Raw genomic sequence first — 22362 nt, 5'->3', positions numbered from 1 at the left:
CACTGTCTGCAGTGATGGAGGGAGTGTAACAGCGCATTATGTAATAACACCACATTATGTAATAACACCACATTATGTAATAACTCGACAAAATGTAATAAATTTTCACTTCATTATGTAATAACACATTTTGTAATAATCTGCCACATTTTGTAATACACAGCCTGAGCGCAATATGTAATAAATTTCCCCGCATTTTGTAATAAATTATTACATATTGCGGTGGTTATTACAAAATGCAAGAGTTGCACTTTTTTTTATGATGAAAATGTAATAATACAGTGTATTGTGTATCAAAATGTATGTAAATCAGAGCTGACGGGATTATAATTCACTGTGACTGTTCCTGAATGACAAATAAAAACTTGTTTGATTGACTGATCAGGACTCAAAACCACACTGTTCATGGATGCTTTTAGTTATTTGACTTCTTTAAAAAATGTTAAACTTATTTTAAATCTTGTTTTTATCGACACCATTATTTATTTATTCATTGTTCTTATAAATCTTTTAATCGTTGTAAAGCACCTTGAATTGCCACTCTGACAAATAACCACCGCAATATGTAATAATTTATTACAAAATGTGGGGAAATTTATTACATATTGCGTTCAGGCTGTGTATTACAAAATGTGGCAGATTATTACAAATTGCGGGTGTTAATTACATAATGAAGTGAAAATTTATTACATTTTGTCAAGTTGTTACATAATGTGTTGTTACAGGGAGTAAAGCCAGGTGGTGGAGAAAGTCTCTTCTGTATCCTTAAATGTCCTGAAGGCACATTAAACGTCTGTAATGTAACATTTGAATCTTGCATATTTATAAATTAATTTGGTGGATTCCAATAAAGCTAAATGTATTCGTGTGGAACCTAAGTGAACTGAGCTGTTATATAATATAAATCAAAACATTATGAATCAAATAAAAGACAGTTCAACAAAACAAATACATTCAATCATAATGTATGGATTATGATTTAATGTTCTGCATCAAATACCACCTGAAAGGTTCCTTTAACATTTTATGATATTCAGTATTGATGATATATAACAGAATTTCACAGAATTTCAATAAATTAAATCCAACATCCAGAAATTCCAGAATAGGTTTTTTTTTTTTCAAATTCCAATTCCACAGTTGAATTGGAATTGATTGATGTATTTGCATATGCATTCATGCTTAAGAGTGAGTGAGTGAGTGAGTGAGTGAGTGAGTGTGTGTGTGTGTGTGTGTGTGTGTGTGTGTGTGTGTGTGTGTGTGTGTGTGTGTGTGTGTGTGTGTGTGTGTGTGTGTGTGTGTGTGTGTGTGTGTGTGTGTGTGTGTGTGTGTGTGTGTGTGTGTGTGTGTGTGCTGTAGGTGTATTCTTACATGTAGCTGATGCTCTTATCCTCAGCAGGTAGGGGTTCAGTGTCACTCACTCAAAGTGACACTTTGGCAGGACAGTGTGTATTTTGTGGGAAGGGAACACTCTAATCCTTTTGTTTTGTTTTTTGGTGATGGGACAGTTTATCCACACACACCTGAGAGTGTGATATAATGTGATGTGGGTGCAGCCCACTTGTGGGGAGCCAGCCAGGGAAATACGCTCAACAAGATCAGTGTGTGATTCCAGGAAGCAGCGGGCTCTAATGTAATTTACAGCTTAGAGAGCTAAGACAACAACCCTGCACACACACACAAACACACACACACACCTATCCCCGTCTCCATAGCTTAGCCAATACCAATCAGGAAGTAGATTAGACAAGAGCCTGCAGCCTCAAACAGTTTAGAAACCAAGACAATAGCTGCAGAAAAAAAAAAAACATACATCTTTTCTCCCTGGTATTCATATTCAATTTAGCACTTTTCCATCATTTCATGTCAGTTGTATGTGAATCTATGTAATGTATGCATGTTGGGTGGTTTTTACTATTAGTCCTACTAGTCCTTTTTGTTTTATACCACCTGTGCATTGTACGCTATTGTATATATTTGTTCATCTTTTCTCTTTTCCAAATTGCACAAATTACACACATTTTTGGAACACAAGGATATTTGTTACATCTACTGTCTGGATGCTCAGGCTTTTTTTGCCTTGCACAAATTATTATTTGTATATGTAATGTTGGAGCAATTTTAACTGATTCTACTGTTGCAGTCAGGTGCACAGAATCAATATTAGGATGATAATACAGTATATAGGATTAAATACCACAAGAGCTACTATTGTTTGTGATTGTAATTATCATACATATAGGCTACTGTATTTGACATTATAAGTGTAGTTTTTGATTATTAGGCTAATAATTGTGTATTGATGATGGAGGTTGTCTGTAAATAAGGGTTTCTCGTCTAACTAATGGGAGTTGAAATAAGCATTTTGACATATTTTGTGTGGACATGCCTCCTCTTTGGCTGTAATGCAACAGACAAATCTCTATTTTAACTATTTATTTTTGGGAATGTCAAACAAACATGCTAACGTTTTGGCCTACTGACCCTCATTACAGCTAGTAGGTGTTATTATTATTATTATTTTTTTTTTTTTTTGAGGACCTGTTGGACATTAGACAGTTAGTACTTAATGTTTTTTGGTTTAGTACCACCAAGAAACACTGAGAAGGTGCATCCTTTCAGACATCAACTCCTTTTAAATGTCTTTGAAAACAAAAACTGAGTCGTTAAATTAGCTGTATAGCTGTATATACTGTGTAGTTGAACCAGAGCAGCTGCAGGGCTGATGGCAGCTATTGGCTCGGCGCTCCCTCTAGTGGCGGGTTCATCGAAATGCAGTTTCACTATCTCGGTGGTTTTTTAATAGTTAACAGTTTAGGAAAGAATAACGAGCCTAACATAATCGAGAAATAATCCCCGACAGTCTGATTCAAGACACGAAGACAGAGGCCAAATGACGTTATCACAAGCTAAAGTAGCCTACAAGCTTCCGCCAAAAATAGTCCGGCAGCACTGCAACCATGGCAAACGTGCCGTTCAGCCACTAACCAGCAAGAGTTACGTGTTCTCCGTAAGTAATATTAGAAAAAATATTCCATGTCCCTAGTCTCTGTTAAGCTCTCTGTTGGTCTTTGTCTGCGCTTACCAAGTAATGTTTCTTTTACCACAAGGTGTCGCCAGTTAATGTGATTAGAAAGCGACAAAAATAGACCGGGCTTCTTGACTGCGGAGTGATATGATTAAAAGTTTTTCCCCAGGTGTTTTGTAAATGAGGAGTGAGCTGGTTTGGGTTGTAACGGAATACTTGGGGCGTTTGTTCTGTATTCGAAATAGAAACCTATCCATTCCGGTCACGGCCATTAAAATGGATTCTAATTAAAGATTCTTGTGGAAAAATGAGAGGATTAGTCTACTTCTGGAAACAGCCTACTTATAAAGTGAGAGCAGAAGGCAATTTAATGGCAGGTGTTGAGAAAATGAGTGTTTGTAGTCTATACCAGTGATTCTCAACCTTTTTTCCACATCAAGGACCCCTAATTTAGTCCACATTAGGGCCACGGACCCCCCATTTGATGAGATTTTGTCTCTTGGACCCAAATCTGAGAATATTTTTTATTGTTAGATAGATTTTGTCCAGAATTCAGTAGAGAGATAACAGAGAAACTATGATCAAAAACAGTCATTCTTCTTCATTCTCGAACTGTGTTAACTTGTAAATGAAATAATGCTGAAGTTTAACAATTCACCAATTTGCTGGGGACCCCCTGGAACCCCCTCAAGGACCCCTGGTGGTCCCCGGACCCCACGTTGAGAACCACTGGTCTATACAAACCTGACAATGTCCTGGACTTTTTTCTTGCCTGTATGGCACCTTTATACCTGAAATATGTACCTGAAAGTAACTTTTGTACCGTGAGATACCGCTTAATGTTAATCCACCCTCAGTGTTCCATGTTATTTCAATCAGTGTTATTCAATCACTGATTTAACCATTAGACCATAAAAGGATTTAACAGCAAATCAACATTGAAACAATATAAAATGAACCCTGCTTTATGTCCAGCAGGATTCTTGCCAGTAAAATATCATGTAAATCTCAGCTCCTTTCGATCTGAGACCAAGTGGGGCTGAAAATGACGTGAAACAGTATTTTGTTTTTCCTAATGGACACATCGGACCTTGAATAAGTCACTTGTTTATGTATTAATGTTGGGCTGTCCCCTTGTTTATTTGCATTTGTCTAAGTCAGTGTTGTATATACTGTAATGCATATATTGCTGTATGCTTTATGTATGCATTTATCGACTGCTAGTTGTCAAGCAAACTGCTCCTAAAAATCCAGTCTAGTCAACTCTACTGTAGTCTATTTTACTCTATTCTACTGTAGGCTACTCTCTGTCATGGCAGTAGATGTACATTTCCACAGGACAACACTTTGGACATAGTGTTTATTTCAGTCTTAAAAGTTTATAACAACTTCTGGATAACATGACATGAAAACAAAAAAAAACAAAAAAAAACAAAAAAAAAATAAAATAAAATAAAAACAGAATTTTTGAAAATTAATACACGTTTGTATCGCACCCCAGGTTGACAAAATTAGAATTCATAAAAGCAGTTTTTGAAAAAAAAAAAAAAAAAAAAAAAAAAATCACAGGAACCCCCCCCCCCCCCCCACCCGACCCCTCCCCCCCTCCCAACAGCTCTTGTAGACTTACAGTACATCAGGAATCTATACACCTGATCGGAGTGGAGCATCAGGAACTGTCTCACCTGATTTAAGCGCAGTGTAGACACTGAAACCTGCTTCGGATTCAACAGGGTCGAGTGTGAACACTTTGATCCGGTGTCAGACGCGAATTCATGTCGGCGAAAAAGTGGATTTGAAACCAGGATCTGGGGGTGCAGACTGAAAACAGAGCCCCCCCCCCCTCCCCCCCCCCCTCCCCCCTCCTCCAAAAAAAACCACGACCGAAGCCCAGCACCCATAACATGTTTTATTTAAAAAAATATCGGGAACACAATTAATTCAAATCCTTTCTCGCATGAATATCCGTAACATTCCCCAATCAATAGCCTACCTAAAAGCAGATTCCCCTTTAATTGAGTTCGACATTGATTATTATTACTACAAATTGAATACAAAAGGTTTAAGCGATTGGCATTGTTAATATCATACAAGACTGTTATGTCTCAGGGAAAAATGGCTCTGTCTGTGCTCAGTAGTTAGCTTTATTTTCGGTGAAATGCATGACCTGTTTTTTTTTTTTCTGGTTGAAAATAGTGAACAATCTCCCCGCAGCCGAATAAAGTTTATATACCTTTTTTCCTCTTTTTTCAAATATATATTTATTATATATAAAAATACTGTTTCATTCATAAAAGCCTTACTTTGTACAATATCTGAGTCGATGTGTGTCAGTGAGCGATGAGGTGAATGATATGAGTGTGTGTGTGTTTGAGTGTGTGTGTGTGTGTGTGTGCACGCGTGAGTGTGTGAGTGAGTGAGCGAGGAGCTAAAAAGAACCTGGAAGATTTTCTCATAACAAATAGCTGGTACCGATTCATGACCTAATACACTAAAAAAAAAAAAAAAAGGTGTTTTACACAATATACACATTTTATTACTTACAAAAAAAAAGAGAAAGAAGACGTAGGCCTATCGTTAGCAGGCTGGGCTACAGCAGGGTTAGTACCACCAAATGAAACGTAACACAACAGAAAAATGACGGAGAGAGAGAGAGAGAAAAGTAGAGTTTGTGAATGGAAAGCTAGTAAAAAAAAAAAAAAAAAAAAGGCAGTCAGTCTCACTAAGGAAAGCTCATCGTCAGTGCATCTCTTATCTTGGATGTTCCGAAGTCAAAGTGCCGATTTGGTAACCGTGGAGACCATCCACTCCTCAATAAAACAAAAAAAAATAAAAAATATGGAGCACTTCTCTCTAGAAATGTATGTACCACATGTTTTTCGCACCTACGTCAAAAGTGATTTTTTTTTTTTAAAAGAGAGAGAGAAAGGAGAAGGAAACGATTCTCTTCTGGGAGAGAAGAGAGAAGAATGAAAAATGCACTTTTGTTGTCACACATCCGTCATGGCACCATTTTTGTGGATATTTTTCTGCTTTCATTTTGAGGTACTTCTTTTAAGAAAAATAAAGACTAAATATAAGATTTATTTATGTCAGTTTTTTTCTTTTTTTTTTTTTGCTGTGTTGCACAGTAGCACCATTGTTTTAGTTGTAGTTTTTTTTTTTTGTATTTTCCGGAAGACAATGCACCATTGGAATTCCACCTCGTCGCCACGACGACGGCCTATCCGTCACCGCGACTACCGCCGCCCCCTCCTCGTCACCTCATCATCCAATCATCTCGTGTTGTCGGTTGGGCGTCCCCGGCAACGGTAGTTCTGCTGGTTGCCGTGCGCTGTTACGTCTTCTTCATGCAGACCACGCAACGGCTGACGCGCGTCCGTAGGTTTCCCGCCTTCAGAGTCTCCGACTGGGGCTTCCTGTGAGGGCCGAGGGGCAAAGGTCAAAGGTTAAGGCGGGGCGGGGAGAGTTCTGAGATACATATATGAAAAAAAGAGATGAAAAGAAAACCGTTCTGAGATAAATATATGAAAAAAAGAGAAACATTCTGAGATATATATATATGAAAAAAAAGAGAAGATTTAGGAATTTAGCATGGAGCAACTTAAAGGGGAACGCCACCCATTTTAAGAATTCACATGTGTTATTTCTGTGCCCCAGGACAGTTCAGTCAGTGTTTGAGAACTTGCACCACTCTTTTCCTAAAGTCAGAAATCAGAGAGAGAACCCTTGAATTTGTGACCGGGATGTAAAATCGGGGGGCCGCTCCAGAGACAGTGAACGGGACGCTGACTTTGTGGAGCCATAAGATGCTAAATTGAGTTGTCCCACTAAAAACGAACAGCTATAAACCAGAATTTAAACCTCAGTTGGGTGCAAGAACTCACACAAAGATCTTACGGGTCAACAAAGTCAGATTTTACATCCCAGTGAAAGAGAAGTATTGACTGGACTGTCCTGGGCCACAGGAATAACATAATGTGAATTGTTAAAATGGGTGGCGTTCCCCTTTAAGATGAGTAAGCAGGTTGGGGGTTCAGGGCACATGGCTGTTTGCGGGGGGTCCGACCTGTGACCTTTTCCGCCACACGCGTCCGTACCTGAACATCTCGTTGGGGTCTACGGTGGCCAGCCAGAAGCTGTAGGAGTTGCCGTAGTAGTTGCACGTCCCTCTGCCGTGGCACTCGATGAAGGGAGCGCTGCGGAACTCCTCCAGGCAGGAGCCGGGCGACGCCAGGGCCTGGCCGGAGCCCTCCGCCCCCGCACTGGTGTGCTGTGGAGGAGGGGGGAGGAGGAGGAGGAGGAGGAAGAGGATGAGATACTACGGTTAGCTAGCTAACAAGCTGACGTTATCTAAACACTAAATCAATCAGATGGATCAGTGATGAAGTTTAGAAACACAATCGATTTTTCAGATGTATTTCACATAGTATACAGTAGTAGATGCATTGTGTGTGTGTGTGCGTGTGTGTGTGTGTGTGTGTGTGTGCAATGTTGTACCATCATGAAGGAGTATCCTATCCACAGAGCTTCCCAGTAAGCCGGGCAGTTGGGGATCTGGATGGTCTGACTGTGGATCGCAATCACCATGGCTGGGGCTTCACACACTGAGCACCTAGACACACACACACACACACGGAGAGAGAGAGAGAGAGAGAGAGAGAGACATTTAAAATAGAATATTAGACATCTGCCTATTTCCAAGTTGTATTGAATTTGATGTCAGATGCCAATTTCAGTAGCATTCTTTTTACCATTAGATGTCAGGCTTTACACAGATTTGGGTTTGGTGTTAAGTTACTCTTTAAGGAAAGGTTTGACACAAGCCCTCCCTCCCTCTATGAAATCCCTCTATCCCTCCCTCCGTCCCTCCGTCCCCTACCTGCTGATGAAGGGCTTGATGCCCTCTCCGGTGATGGGGGCCATGGACATGGGCATGGGCTCGGGCGTGGACAGCCAGTAGGAGTAGTCGTTGCGGGAGGCGAAGTTGCAGACGTTGTTGATGTTGCAGAACATGAAGGGCATGGTGCTGAACCGGCGCAGACAGCTGCCGGCCGTGCCTTGGGAGGAGGGAGGGGGAGGAGTCGGGTTTATAAAGAGCTTTCAACAGAAACGGGTTTGCGGTGAAGTGATTTACAGAGGGAGCGAAAGACGTGAATTCACATAAAATTGGAGAGAACTGATATCGCAAAAGGAGGAGACGGAGAGAGATTTCAGATTTCAGTAGAGTGAGTCAGAATTTCATGTTTTAAATTTCAGTGTTTTATGTTTGTCACTACACAGGTTAAATAAAAAAAATGAACGCTCCGTACCGAGGTCCTGTCCGTGCGCCCGCTCGTTGCCCTGCACGTACAGCAGGGAGTATCCGTCGTAGATGAGGTTGGTCCCCTCGGGGCAGAAGGGGACGTCCTGGCCCTGGCTGTGCCGGGTGATGAGGAAGCCGTGGGCCGTCGAGGCGGATCCCGGAGGACCGGGGGGACCCTGCAGACCGTCCGAGCCCGGGGGACCGGGGTAGCCACGCTGACCTGGGATCAGGAGACGGACAGAGTTACTATACAACTGCGGGATTAGCGAGAAGGTTCGCGAAAAGAAGGAGAGAGCTATGAGTGCTGGAGCAGAACTAGTGTAAGTTTAAATGTACAGCTACCGATAGTCTGCATGTGAGGCGTTTAGGGGACATCTGTAATTTGTAGCTACAGAAAATAACCTGGGTTACACTTACGTTATCGTGTGTTACTGGACATGTAACTAACTTTGCAGTCTGAGCCATCTGACATATGAGCTGTATCACACTGCAGCACTTCATGCTTCTATTTGGACATTTATTTTGTTGAGGAAAAAGGACTGAAAAAAGGATTTTAATAACCACTGGTTTTGGCCTTGGTGCTTTACATTTTGGCTGCGATGCCACAATAAATTTGTATTTATCAAAGGCCAAAGTGGCCTTGCCTTATAAATGACTTAATTCCAGGCCTGTATCAGGAATGGAAAGACGCTGGGTGGTCAGAGAGACCGCTCTTAAACCGGAAATTAGGTAATTGTGAATTGAATGGTGTCAGTTCATGGTTCTGGTCTTCGCTCACCAGGCTGTCCGGCCGGTCCAGAATCTCCTTTCCTGCCGGATGCTCCGCTGAAGCCGGGAGGCCCCTCCAGACCGGCATCTCCTGGGTTACCAGGCTGACCTGAGAACAGGCGGAGAGGAGAGTTTAGAGACTTCACCTTCATTCTAATGCAATGCATCTGCAAAGGACTGATGCAGCAGTAATGACTCTCTTATTAGAAATGAACCAACCATCACAGAGTAATGCTATATACATGCTAACAGGATCCACACTTGTTGGATGATAATCTTTTGACTCAGGCTCATAAAAAACTCTCTTCAGGTCTATTGCCATGTGTTGATCAACCAGAAACTGTCTCGTGACCTGCTGTACTTCAGGTCCCATCCCAGAGTTCAACAGCACCCACCTGAGAGTCCCTCCAGGCCTGGGGAACCTGGTGGTCCCCTGACACCGGGCAGGCCCTGAGGACCGGAGGGCCCTCGCTCTCCCTTCACCACGATGGGTGCTGCAGCCACACCGGGGTTTCCTGGAAGGCCTGGAGGTCAGAGGTTACAGAGGGATTACATTAGATTAGATTAGAAACTTTATTATCCACACGTACAGATTTGCCTTTGGCCACCCGGGGGATATAAAAACACATAACAGACATAAGACATAAAAACACATAGGCATCATACAGTATAATAAAACACATAGGCATAGGAATCAGTTTCTCAATACATCAGTTTGACATGTATTTGGTAGATGTGTATGTTTATGTGTTAGTGTTTTCCCTGTAATTGAATACGTAGATGTTTATATTTCAATGGAGAAATTCAATGGTTTGTATTGATTTCAATGGAGAATTTCAATAGTTTGTATTGATTTCAATGAGGAATTTCAGTGTCACAGAATTTTCAGCAACATTTTTGTAGGAAATAGTAATGTGTGTGTTTGTGATATACATGTTGTAGTGTTTGGATCTCATGATCATAAGTAGCTCAAGAGTTAAACATAAATACTTTACAAGCAGCAAAATAGCTGATGTAAAATAAAAGAGTAAAACAGGATAAAACAGATTATTAAGACTAAAAGAATGAGAAAAATATAATATATGAACATGAACATTAAATCCTATGTACATAGAATAACTTTAATTAAAAGCCAGATTAAAAAGACAAATGTTTTTAACTTTTTCTTAAAAATACCAACAGAGCTCACCAACAGGTCGTGATATTATTGACTTGAGAATTTAAATTTACTCTAACAGCTTCGGCTTTATACCTAAAATGTAAATGTAAACTGTATTCACTCACCAGCAGGTCCGATATCTCCGGGGTCACCAGGAAGTCCGGAGGCACCGGGAAGTCCTGAGTCTCCCTTGGGTCCTGACAAAAAAAACAGACACCATCAGCTTTGTGCCCTGTGTGTTTGTGTCCAAGCTTATCAATCACAAGACCTTTTTGGATGGGAAATATAATTGGGAAGCGTCATCATTCTGGACTAACCGGGGAATCCGGGAACGCCGGGCAGACCGATGTCTCCCTTCAGACCAGAAGCGCCAGGAAGACCGGAGGGACCCTGGTCACATGACACAGGACAGGTCAGAGGTCAGGAGAGTTACATCACACCTGACAATCAAATGCTGAAAGCGGTGTGGCCCACACAATGATACACACACAAGATATCTTTGAGTTGAACTTGTTTGTCCCAAGAAATTTAAGGTTAAAAAATCCTTCTTTTAGGTTTTCTTAGCTGCTTTAAAGTCTTTTTCTTTTTTTGAAAATTCATCTGGGACAATGGAGACACTTTGGGGCTTCATCAGTTCAACAAATCCTTTATGCTAATTTAGCCTGTTAAACAGTATTGACTATATTTAGAATGGGGGTCTTCTTAGAGACTTAAAATTTTGGAACACACCAATCTGAGAGTTTTTCAAATTACAGAAAGTGGCGGTGGAAACACTTTTCCTTTTTTTTCTCTTTTTTACAGATTAAAAAGTATGCATTTTTTTCACTTTTTCCCAGTTTCTTGGGTGTCAACGTCTTTCTGAATTTTGACACTATTACCTTTTGATTCAACGCAACAAGCTTAAGTTTGATCGACTAGAAGGTGAATGCAAAATTTTTTTTCAATTTAGCCTCAGGATGACCATACCAAACAAATTTAAGGTAAACCTTCTTGGCATAGCTTTTTTTTCTAAGAGTTTACTATTTCTCAGAGCAATTTTTAAAGTTTATCTGGGACAAATCAGCCTTTTTGTGGCGCTTGATCACTTCAAGATATGTGATTTAATCTATACCAAACAAATTTAGGGCACAAGTTTGCCGTTTTTGTGCTCGATCCAGTCAAGATACTTCTCAGTTCGCTCTTACCGGGAATCCAGGACTGCCACCATCTCCCTTCTGTCCGGGGAAGCCAGGCTGGCCGGGAGCGCCAGGAATACCCTTTTCTCCCTTGATGCCACCGCTGCCTGGGGGCCCGCGGGGACCCTCTGGGCCTTGCGGACCTTCACACGCACACCGCAAAGGTCAAAGGTCAGGTATGGCAGAGAAATAATAGAACCTCCATAGGGTTCTACGTACAACTTTTCATTCATTTTGTTCTTTTCCGTCTTCCTAACAGGGCTGAGGTCAATTTGAGTCCAGTTGAGTCAGTTCAAGAAGTGGATTTCCTGTAAATTGTAAATATTTTTCTGTCAAAAAAATTCTCAAATCAAGTCTATTAAGAAGTTAGTTAAAATTAACACTCTTACATTATTGAGTGAATAGTATCTTCACTTTATGTTTTGAACTGAATGAATGGAAAGTGTATTGACCCCTGCCCTGCTTGTTACAATGCAGTCAGAGAACAGACCGGTGGTATAAACAAATACAACAGCAGGCCATCCTCTGAATTTATATTTCTCCTTCCTGTACAAATCACTTGCACTCAAAAGCACAAAAGGAATCTCTTCACTATACCATGTAAAAAATAATATTATACACGTCACAACACAATACCTCATAGATAAGTATGTTAATTTAATGTGAATTTAGAGATCTACAGCAGTAAGCTAGCAGAATCCATCTTTTCATAAACATATTCACACTTGGAAATGAACCTTTGTGACCAGGAATCAGACTAAGAAGTGAAGGGTTTCATTCCCAAATGAGACATCCACCACTGGCACTAATATACTAACTAATATAATTTACCTTACTTGCCATCTTGAGCCCTATATTTACAAAAAAGTTACATTTTAGAGGATGTAATAATGTAGATATATTTTTAAACATTGAACAATGAACATCAAGTAACTTTTGCAGATTGGAGTTTTAGTTATACAAACATTTCTCAGAGGCAAAAATAATCTCATTGGTTGAGTTAAACCTCAGTGGGCGGAGCCAGAGAACCACAATTTTTCTGGCTAAGTAACATTAGACTGAAGCTCAGTGAAAAAGACAAGAGGTTAAGAGAGGAGGAAGCTAATATTATGAAGCCTAGCGCTCAGCTGCTAACTGAAAAAATACAATCTATCCATACTAAGTTATCTAGGTCAGCTAGTTAGCCTAGCTGACCTTCAAGTTCAAACTAGCCATGCTAGGCTATAGCTAGCTAGGTAAGCTAGTTAGCTAGCTGCTGACCTTCAACATCATGAATACCATGGTCTTCATAAATTATTGAAAAAGGTCATTGCCATTTATATTTTGACCAGAGTTCTTTGCCATTCGAGTTTGTCAGTTAGCTAACTTGCGCACTGCAAAGCGGTGGTTCTTTGGCTCCGCCCACTGAGGTTTAACTCAACCAATGAGATTATGTCTGCCTCCAGAGCAGCTCTGCCTCTGAGAAATGTTTGTATAACTAAAACCCCTAAATACTGTAGGTAGATAACATTTTGGAATGGAACCCTTCATATACTGTAGAGGTGATACAACACAGTTGGGTTATGTGAGTGTTCAGGTGTGTTTTATGTTTTGAGGTGTTGTGACTCTGCAGTCCTGACTGAGATGCCCGACCTGTCCTGTGGGGTAAAGAGAGGGTCAGAAGAGAATCATTAGGTTGGACTAGGCTTCCCATTAACCTGAACCTTGTTAACATTCCCATTCATTCTCACACTCTCCCCATTTCATGTTGCTCATCATTTAAAGCAAAATACTACAACATTAAACATTACGACCCATTACTGAAATCAAGAGACCAGGGTTGGGATGAATTCATTTTCAATTCAGTCAATTCAGGAAGTGGATTGTCTCTGAAATTCAACAACTCAAAGTCTTTAGCCATAAAAAGGTTCTTACATCCAAACTATCAAGACATAATTCAGAATGAAGAAGTCATCCTGAGTGTGAATTCCAGTCTCAATCCACATTTTGAACTCATGTTTGAACTGAACTGACCCCAACCCTGCATGAGACACATTTAAACACAGTTAAACGTCACCATTCACTTTCTCCCAAAATTCCCCACAAATCCCACCGAAGAGCATGTATCACAACACAAGGCAACACATCAAAACCATCAAACCACTGGGGTCTAACCTGCAGGACCTAGGGTTCCCAGAATTCCCGGGTATAGCGGGGCCGGGGTTGACGGCACGGGGCAAAAAAGGAGAAGAGGTTTAGACAGAAGCGAGAGTTGGCACAGCAACACAGTCAGGCTAAACCAAGACTTTGGTCTTAATTAGCAAGGAGGTAGTTGATTGAACTGATATTTAACTTCAAAACTTCCATTCCAAAGTGTAATTTGTTTGTAGTTTATTTTAATTTGTAGATTAAACCCATGTTTAAAATGTATCCACTCACAGGAATGTAAGGCGGATAAAAGCATCCACCAAATGGCATTATGCTGATTTATTCTATATAAATTCAAATACAAATTCAGCTGTGCTGCTATGATACCATTAATCTTGTAAAAATTAAATATTAAGCTCAAGTACGTAAGTTATATTAAAGCATTAAGTAATTGCTATGTTTAAATTATAATATGCTCTAAAAACAATTTGTACCAAAAAGTACAACCAATTACATTTCAGTAAATTCAACAGAATTAGAATTATGTGACAAATACTAAAGTCAATTCATGTTTCTGGTGAGTTAGTTATATGGTGTGTTATTTGTGTCCAAACTGTTTTACACTAAATGCATAACACATTGTGAATTTAAAATAATATTTGACCTAGATGTGATATTACCAACATGCTGATTGTGCCAGTTAACTACTGTCAGTCTCAGAATTTCAAGTGTGTTATTTTTCATTAATATTAAAAAATCTTAAGAAGTGCTTACTTTTTACAGGTGCATTACACTACCATCAGTGTGCATGAAAAGTGAGAAAGGATAGCGGTTAGGGAGAGATGCAGGGTCAGAAAGTACAGGCAGAAAACGCAGTGATTTCCCAACACTTGTGAGGTGAAGTTTGTTCACAGTGGAATCACACACGAAGACCTCGAGCCAAGAGGAGTTAAAGGTTAAAGTCAGTGGGAAGTGGACTCTACGAGAGCAGCTGGAAGGAGCGTGCAGTAGGAACCTGCGCGCCGTTCATCTGACCTGGGGGACCTGCGGAGTGCCGGACGCACGAGTCATCACGCGAAGGGGGGGCGGGGCCGCACCGCAGTGGGTGGGGCCAAGCCACGGGAAACAGGGAGTAAAATGTCATAGCATCATTTTGTTATACCCCCGTCCCCCCCCAAAAAAACAGTGCATTTTTCTAGCCTCGCACAGTGCTGGTCTGTGGTCAGTGTTCACATATAACAAAATAAAATAAAATAATACGATAAAAGTCCTATACCAAAAAAAGTCATATACCAAAACCTGTGAGAGGCGTGTGCACAATACTTTGCGGGGTAAGAAGCGAGTTTTGAATGACAGTAAAGTTTAGATTTTGCTCGTTTCTTAAATCGCAAAGTATCGTGTGCACTTCTTCTCTCTCACCGGTTTTGGTATATTGTCGAAGGACTTTTATTCTGAAGGGCTAGGTAAACTGTGCATGCAGCAGTGTAGAATTAGAATTAGCATTAGCTTTAGCTCCCAGCTCCTAAAAGCTGCATTTTTGGGAAAACTAAAGACTTTATTGGAACTTTGACAGTAACGTGTACAGGATACTGAGACCTAGGAGGAAGGGTGAAAGTGCTTGGTAGGTCATTTTGTATAGAGGTCTTTTGGACGCTGATGGGAATGGCACGTATAAATCAACGGCATCTAGCGTCCCTTCGGGGCTAGCGTATTGCTAAATAACAACCGAACAGGCCCTTTTCACGTCGTCATGGTAACAGTTCCATGTTGAGAAACCGTTGCATTACAACTTTCTTTTTTGCGACTTATTGACAAACCAATCCAACAAAGACAACAAAAACAACAAAACTGTAACAGTACTAGCACTAGATGCATAATGTAGTAACATTATGCAAATGAGGTGATGACTCCCGAGAGGTGACAGTGGACGAGGAGAAACTGAAGCTAAAACCTGTAGCCTTTCTCTAGTTTAGATCCAGGAGTCAATAATGAAAACAGGTCAGCAAGTCTTTGTACTTCACTAGTGTTACCATGACGATGTGAAAAGGGCCTATAGTCAGTTAATTGGCCAAGAAGAAGTAGTCCTATTAGTTTCAACCAGTTTCATCAGACTTGAGGTGTTCTGTCACTGTAGTCCACTTGTTCCAGCACTGTGCTAGGCTTGGTTCTCCGGGCGTGTGTGTGTGTGTGTGTGTGTGTGTGTTGGGACAGACAGTGCCCATGCAGATGAATGATTGGTGGGACATGTAACAGACTCAGGACAGCAGAGCCAGAGACAAACAACACAGCACTCTCAACTAGACTGTGGGTTCATTGTTGTGTGTGGTGGCAATAGGGTATATTCAGCAAAATGTGACAAATCAGTATCATAATGTCCTGTTTTGTTCCTTTTTTATGTTTTATTCGTTATTTTATGAGCTAGGTATCTTCTCTTTTATTCTTGACCCCTCTCACTCTCCTTCTGCTGTACTCAAATTTTTATTCAGGTGTTTAATTGCTTTTTGTGTGTACATTTTATAATAATAATAATAATAAACTTTATTTATAGAGCTACTTTTCAAAACACAGTTACAAAGAGCTTTACAATTAAAAGAAGACAATAATAAAATTACCTGATAAATAAAAGGTAGGACAACAGTAGGGTAAAAACCAACGACTTAAAATAGTTTAAGATACTGAAAATTAGTATAATAAAATAAATAATAATAAAAAAAACATATTTTGTGCGATTTCTGCTATCTTTTGTCCTCTCTTGATGATTCTGTGAAACATTTATTGACTCTAAAACACTTTGTAACTTTGTTTTGAGAGGAACTTTTATTTTTTAAATAAAAGTCATCAGTTAACATAAGTAGTAGTGCTTGGTGCTTCTCGATCAAAAACTGATTTAATCTGGTATTAATTGATCTTGAACCTCCTTTAAAACCCAGTTGAGACTTTTGGGGTTCATCTCTGGCTCGACTGTTTCACACCGACGTTGCCTGAAAATGATCCTACGAGACCACAAAACACAGGACACACACTCGCTTCACTGGCCACAGGAGAGGACAAACACACACTGCAGTGCTGTGGAGAGATGGACAGATTAACCTCCCCCCGATATGGGACCAGGAGAGGAGGGCAAAGGGGGTGAGGAGACACGAGGACGGGTGGATGGGTGGGTGAAAGGGACAAAAAAACAAAAACAAGGATAATGACACAGACAACAGAGTGCGAGGAACCCATGCTTTTTTTTGGGGGGGGGGGGGCGTGGTCAGAACCCCCCCCCCCCCGGTGAGAAACAGTGATTGGTGCGTGAGGAGCACCCCGGCATTTCCTGGTGAGGTGACACGATCTTTTGCGTCCCGGCTGGCGTGCTCAGTGTACTTGACAATGATTGGACGGTGTGTGTGTCGGTGCTCAGTGACATGGCTCACACACCAGTGCAACAACGTCCCATGCAAATCAATCAATGCTGAGATGGAAGCATTCACATGTGAAGTGCAGTCGGTACGCTGCCGTTTGCTGTCTGGTTTTTCTCTTCTATTTTTTCTATCTTTTCTTCTATTTCTCTTTTAAGATTTTGAGAGGATGAGAGATATTGTGAACTGATTGAACTCGATTCACAATCAGTCATCAATACCGTCTAGACTACAACTCCAGTTTTTGTTCTATAGCTTCAAAACTCTGTGCACTCCATTTAATTAGAAAGTAAACCTAGGGGAATATAGCATTTGCAAATTTAAAGTGGCAAAAATGAATAAATTCTACAGATTCTTGTTTGTTTTAAGCTACTTGGAGTACCGGATGGGTGGAGTTTATTGCATTAGGACCATTTAGATGATGTCAGGGAAGCTTTCAGAACAAACTTTAAAGAGTCACTAAACCCCAAATCAAAATCTGTGTAAAACTTGACAGCTAATGGTAAAAATCATGCTACTGAAGTGGCCATCTGCTATTGGCTGATTTTTGGTGCCAGGCGATGTCACCTTCTACAGAGTATAACAGGTGGTGACATCACCTGGCACCAAAGAGCAGCCAATAGCAGAAGGCCAGTTCAGTAGTATGCTTTTTACCATTAAATGTCAGGCTTTACACAGATTTGGGTTTGGGGTTTAGTTAAATACTTTATCTGCCTTTTTCTCACATTAACTGGAATGTCTTATGTGATAAACCCCACCCATCTGTCAGACTAGGTAGAGTAAAACAAACGCTAAGAATTATTTTATACTACTATTTGACCTACATAGGTCTGACTGAATCCATCAGAAAACCAGGCAGCAACTTGAAGCAGGATACGGAGTGATGATGATGCCTCTATATCTGAGTCCCCTACCTCCTCTTCCAGGCGGTCCTGGGGGTCCTTGGCCTCCTTTGGGGCCCTGGAGAGCCACTCCGGGGGGGCCGGGGTTTCCTATGCTGCCTGACGGGCCGGGGAGGCCGGGGAAGCCAGCCTCTCCCTTCGAACCTGGGAAACCAGGACTGCCAGGCGAGCCGGGAAGACCTGGGTCTCCCTTAGAACCTTGACGGGATATGAGGGATAAGTTATGAGAAAATCATAATTAAACAAAACAAAACAAAGCAGTTAAAATAACCAAAAATAACACGTCTAGCATTAGAAAAAAGTGACAAAAAGATAGTATGAAATTAAGGTTATTTTTGAACGACTGGATCCTTTCAATTTTATCTAATGATGAGCCTCAGGTAATCATTTTTTCTCCAAAATGGATATATAGCGTTTTGAAAATTAACTCTTCACTCCTGATGACTATGACTGATGATATCTAGCTAATTCAAGCTTGAAAAACACAGATGTTGTCCATCGCATCGGAACTTTAATAGGATTGAGCGATGATGGCTGATGAGCTGTGTGTGCGTGTGTGCGTGTGTGTGTGTGTGTGTGTGTGCGTGCGTGTGTGTGTGTGTGTGTGTGTGTGTGTGTGTGTGTGTGTGTGTGTGTAGAGGTTGGTAACTGACCTGGCAAACCTGGAAGACCAGGGGCACCGGTACCACCGAAACCAGGCTGACCTGGAGTAGAAATCACAGGAAAATGTTGTTGTTTTTTTTAATTAGACAGACAGACTTACAACATACATTTCAGTATATGTAGCAGTAATCGATAAAGCTTCTGTACATTGGTAAAGCATGTTTTGTATGATATAAAAATCTGATAATATCTGATAAAAATCTGATAAAAATCTGACAAAATCTGATAAAATCTGATAAAAATCTGATAATATCTGATAAAAATCTGATAAAATCTGATAAAAATCTGATATGAATTATGTTGTGTTTTACAAAAACATCCACCAAATTTTTATTTCCACTTCTGAATCTAACACACATTCCCCCGGGCAGGATGACCAGCCACACTCACCTGGCTCTCCTTTGATTCCAGCCGGTCCGGGGATCCCGTCGCGTCCCGCCTGACCCTTGTCTCCTGGCAGCCCCGGCCCTCCGGGACGGCCGGACTCTCCTGGTCGACCGGGAGCTCCGCTGAGCCCTGGGGCTCCGGGACCGCCGTCCACACCCTTGGGTCCAGGGATACCGGGAGCACCTGACAGAGCAACAGACAGAGAAGACAAAGAAGAAGAAGAAGAAGAAGAAGGAGATAAACCGTCAGTCACCAAACTCTGGTCACACTGGTTCAGCTGTTTTCTCCAGGTCTTCGCTGCAGTCAGACAGAGCTACCTTGGAATCCTGGGAGGCCGGGGTCACCCTTGGAACCGGGTCCTCCGGGTAAACCTGGGAGTCCGGGTCCTCCTGGAGTTCCCTTCTGTCCTGGACCTCCTGGGAAACCTGGCTGGCCCGCCTCACCCTGGGAGAGAGAGAGAGAGAGAGAGAGAGAGAGAGAGAAGGGGGAAGGAGGGGTGTTAGGAAGTTTTGTATAGAGGCTTTGCCGTTTCATCACAAATCTCCCAGCAGCCACTTCTAGCACCATCATAGAGGTTTACTGGAGAATTGGCTGTATGTAAATAATGGCTAAATACATGAGAACCAGGCAACAAAAATGGAAATACCTAATAATAATCATAGTGTGATAAGGTGGATTTGGTTACTGTGACACAGTAAACTGTCTTGTCTTTAGCTCTAGTCTCTACTCCAAAACACTCTGAGTCGTAGCTTGAGAAGAGTCAGCTCAGTTAACCTGAACAAACTGTTAGCTAGCTAACTAGCCAGCAGGCTCATTTAGCAACGCAACCAATGTTAATGTTAACATGCGAGTAGCCACTACTAACACTAGCTTCTACTAGATAAGTTAGCTAGTGTGCAAATTTTCTACAAGGCAGTGACCAGTAGCCACTGGGCTACCCAACAGATTTCATTGTATTCTATTTGAAGAGTTTCAATCCAAAATGAGCTATCCTCCCTTGATGACCAATGACCATCTTAAGTTGTAAAAATGACACTTAAGCCCTTGAACAATTTTATAGACTCACTGGATCCTTTAACATTTGGAGATATTATGATTTTCAGGTGAAAAGAATTCAGAAATCAAAATAATTCTTCCTTTCTAAAAATTTAAGGGAAACCTTGACATTTTGAATTTTAGTCTATTCATTTTCTTTGCTTCACACCTGTCTCTTTACATTTGGAGAGGTATCTTCTATAAAATGAGTTATCCTCCATCTTCCCTTACAAAATGACTGTTGGCATGAAAGTGAAGTGAAACACGGTGAAAGAAGAACCAGTGTGTGTTTGCACCTTGGATCCGGGCAGTCCGGGTGCTCCGACTCCTGCGGAACCCGGTTCACCTTTGGCTCCGGGGAACCCGGGCGCTCCCGGTCCTCCTGGCCCTCCTGACCGACCCGGCAGACCCGGCGTACCCTTCAGCCCTGATGGTCCTGTGACATCATCAACGACAAGGTTAGTGAGCGAATTGGAGAGATGATCCAGCCAAGGATTGAGCAGTCAGCCAGGTAACAGTGAAAATGATACGGAAATACTGAAATGTGCTTAGGTATTGATCAATGAGCCAGTTATCATGGCTAAAAGGCATACCTAATAACCAATGTACAAGTTTAATTTCATAAATTAGCCAAAATATTAAGAATTACATTGTCATATTATGGACCAATAGCCAGCTATCTGTAAAAATGATCTTGAAATAACTTCATAAAAATTTGTTCATAAAAATCATCAGTTAGCATGGCGACAAGGCATCAAATAAAACAGTATTCCAGTTTGATTTGGAATATTTTCCCGAAAACATCCAAGAATCGCATTTAATTCACTTGCACAGTTACCAAGCTAACTGGGTAATCTTTAAGATCATTCAACATTTCACATTTAAAGTTTTCAAACCCATGTGTGTAATAATTCATGCTAGCAGGGCGACACTGAGACGTTCAAACCCACCTGGGAATCCCATTTCTCCCATGCTGCCCTTCAGTCCTGGAGCTCCAGGAGAGCCCGAGCCTCCTGGGATTCCAGAATCTCCCTTAGGACCTGGAAACGGAAAAACGGAAACTGCATGTTAGAGCTCTGTGCGTGTGTGTGTGTGTGTGTGTGTGTGAGTGAGACTCTTGTATTGTTCCAGTTAGCTTGGAATAGAGGTGATGTAGAAATGTTAAGCTTTTTCTACTCATGGTCAGTAGCTCCAGATAAAAACATTACCTAAAGGCCTAAATTGTAAATGTACGTGTGTGTGTGTGTGTGTGTGTGTGTGTGTGTGTGTGTGCGGGGTAAACCCATACCTTGTGGTCCTGGTAGTCCGGGGCGTCCATCTGATCCTGGCAGTCCATTGTCTCCTGGGAGACCAGAGACACCTTTCTGACCTGGGAGACCTGACGCACCTGTAGAGCACACACACACACACACACACACACACACACACACAGAGAAAATCATTAATTCTCACCATCTACCTTTATATTCAAACTTCTTGAAACACATGAAACTGCACTGGAATAATGCTAATAATATCTCACTTGTTTAGTAGGCATAAAACTTGTAATAATAATCATAATGAAAAACTATGTTGTTTCTTTTACTTATTTAGTCATTTTAACAAAAATAATTAATCATTCAGTAGTTTGGAAATAAGAGTTGTAGCTGGAAACAGGGAAAATATTGAATAACACAGTGAATATTAATAATGTTTAAGACTGAGCACAACATTAAACCACTTGTTGCGATGCAGCGATGGCGTTCAGACGTACCTGGCACTCCTGCCTCTCCCTTGGTTCCCTTCAGGGCCTGCGGCGGCAGGCTGGGCCCCGGAGGCCCCTGGACGCCCGGGTCGCCCCTCTCTCCCTTGCCACCGGGACCGCCGGGCGATCCGTCTCTGCCGGGGAAACCGTTATCACCTGGAGGAGAGGAGAGAGAGAGAGAGAGAGAAAAGATGTTTTATTTGTCAGAAAGGTCCTTGTGTTTCTTATTCAGTCTCCATCTTTGTCCCTCAGCCTCACTGTGGTGTTTCTGCACTGCTCTTCCCACAGATCACCTGTCAATCAAACAGTGTGGGCGGAGCTTGGATTTTCTGTTGCTGCAGTTTGAGTTTCTCTGTTCTCCGTCTGTTCAGCCATGGTGGCTATCGCCGCTCATGCTTACTACCCAGTTCTTCTTCTACTGTTTATTACAAACAAACCGAAATGTAAAACGCATCACTTCACTTCACATCACTTGCGGCAGCAGATTCTTCCCAGGAAAGAGCTACCAGACACCGGGTAAAGAGTAAATGGAAAAGCAAGTAAATATTTTGTGTGTACTGGATATATATATTCTCGAGAGTTTGACTCATGGATGGAAAATATTCTTTTTGATGCTTTCTTAACCATTTGTAACTCAAAGAGGTGTATTTTAAAAAAGTTACAAATGT

The 22362-nt window shown here is 41.3% G+C and overlaps 1 protein-coding gene across 1 annotated transcript in view; it reads right to left on the bottom strand.

The window, feature by feature from the left end:
* Positions 1–4892: 4892 nt before the first annotated feature.
* Positions 4893–22362, bottom strand: part of col4a5 (collagen, type IV, alpha 5 (Alport syndrome)) — a 64799-nt gene continuing 47329 nt past the window's right edge. The window contains 19 exon segments of the mRNA XM_071522773.1: positions 4893–6447; positions 7129–7301; positions 7529–7643; positions 7911–8088; positions 8341–8553; positions 9112–9210; positions 9497–9625; positions 10386–10457; positions 10578–10650; positions 11445–11578; positions 13590–13598; positions 17878–18063; positions 18519–18569; positions 18919–19098; positions 19233–19359; positions 20247–20386; positions 20901–20990; positions 21239–21337; positions 21704–21850. Of these exon segments, the coding sequence (XP_071378874.1) occupies positions 6366–6447; positions 7129–7301; positions 7529–7643; positions 7911–8088; positions 8341–8553; positions 9112–9210; positions 9497–9625; positions 10386–10457; positions 10578–10650; positions 11445–11578; positions 13590–13598; positions 17878–18063; positions 18519–18569; positions 18919–19098; positions 19233–19359; positions 20247–20386; positions 20901–20990; positions 21239–21337; positions 21704–21850 (2297 nt within the window). The 3' untranslated portion in view covers positions 4893–6365.

This window comes from Centroberyx affinis, unplaced genomic scaffold, assembly GCF_046629955.1.
Source record: "Centroberyx affinis isolate AG114_WGS23_722 - 3 ecotype Tasmania unplaced genomic scaffold, CSIRO-AGI_Caff_v1 ptg001026l_1, whole genome shotgun sequence".
NCBI lineage: Eukaryota > Metazoa > Chordata > Actinopteri > Beryciformes > Berycidae > Centroberyx > Centroberyx affinis.
The sequence above is the reverse complement of the archived record's forward strand: the minus strand, read 5'-3'. Positions and strand labels throughout refer to the sequence as shown.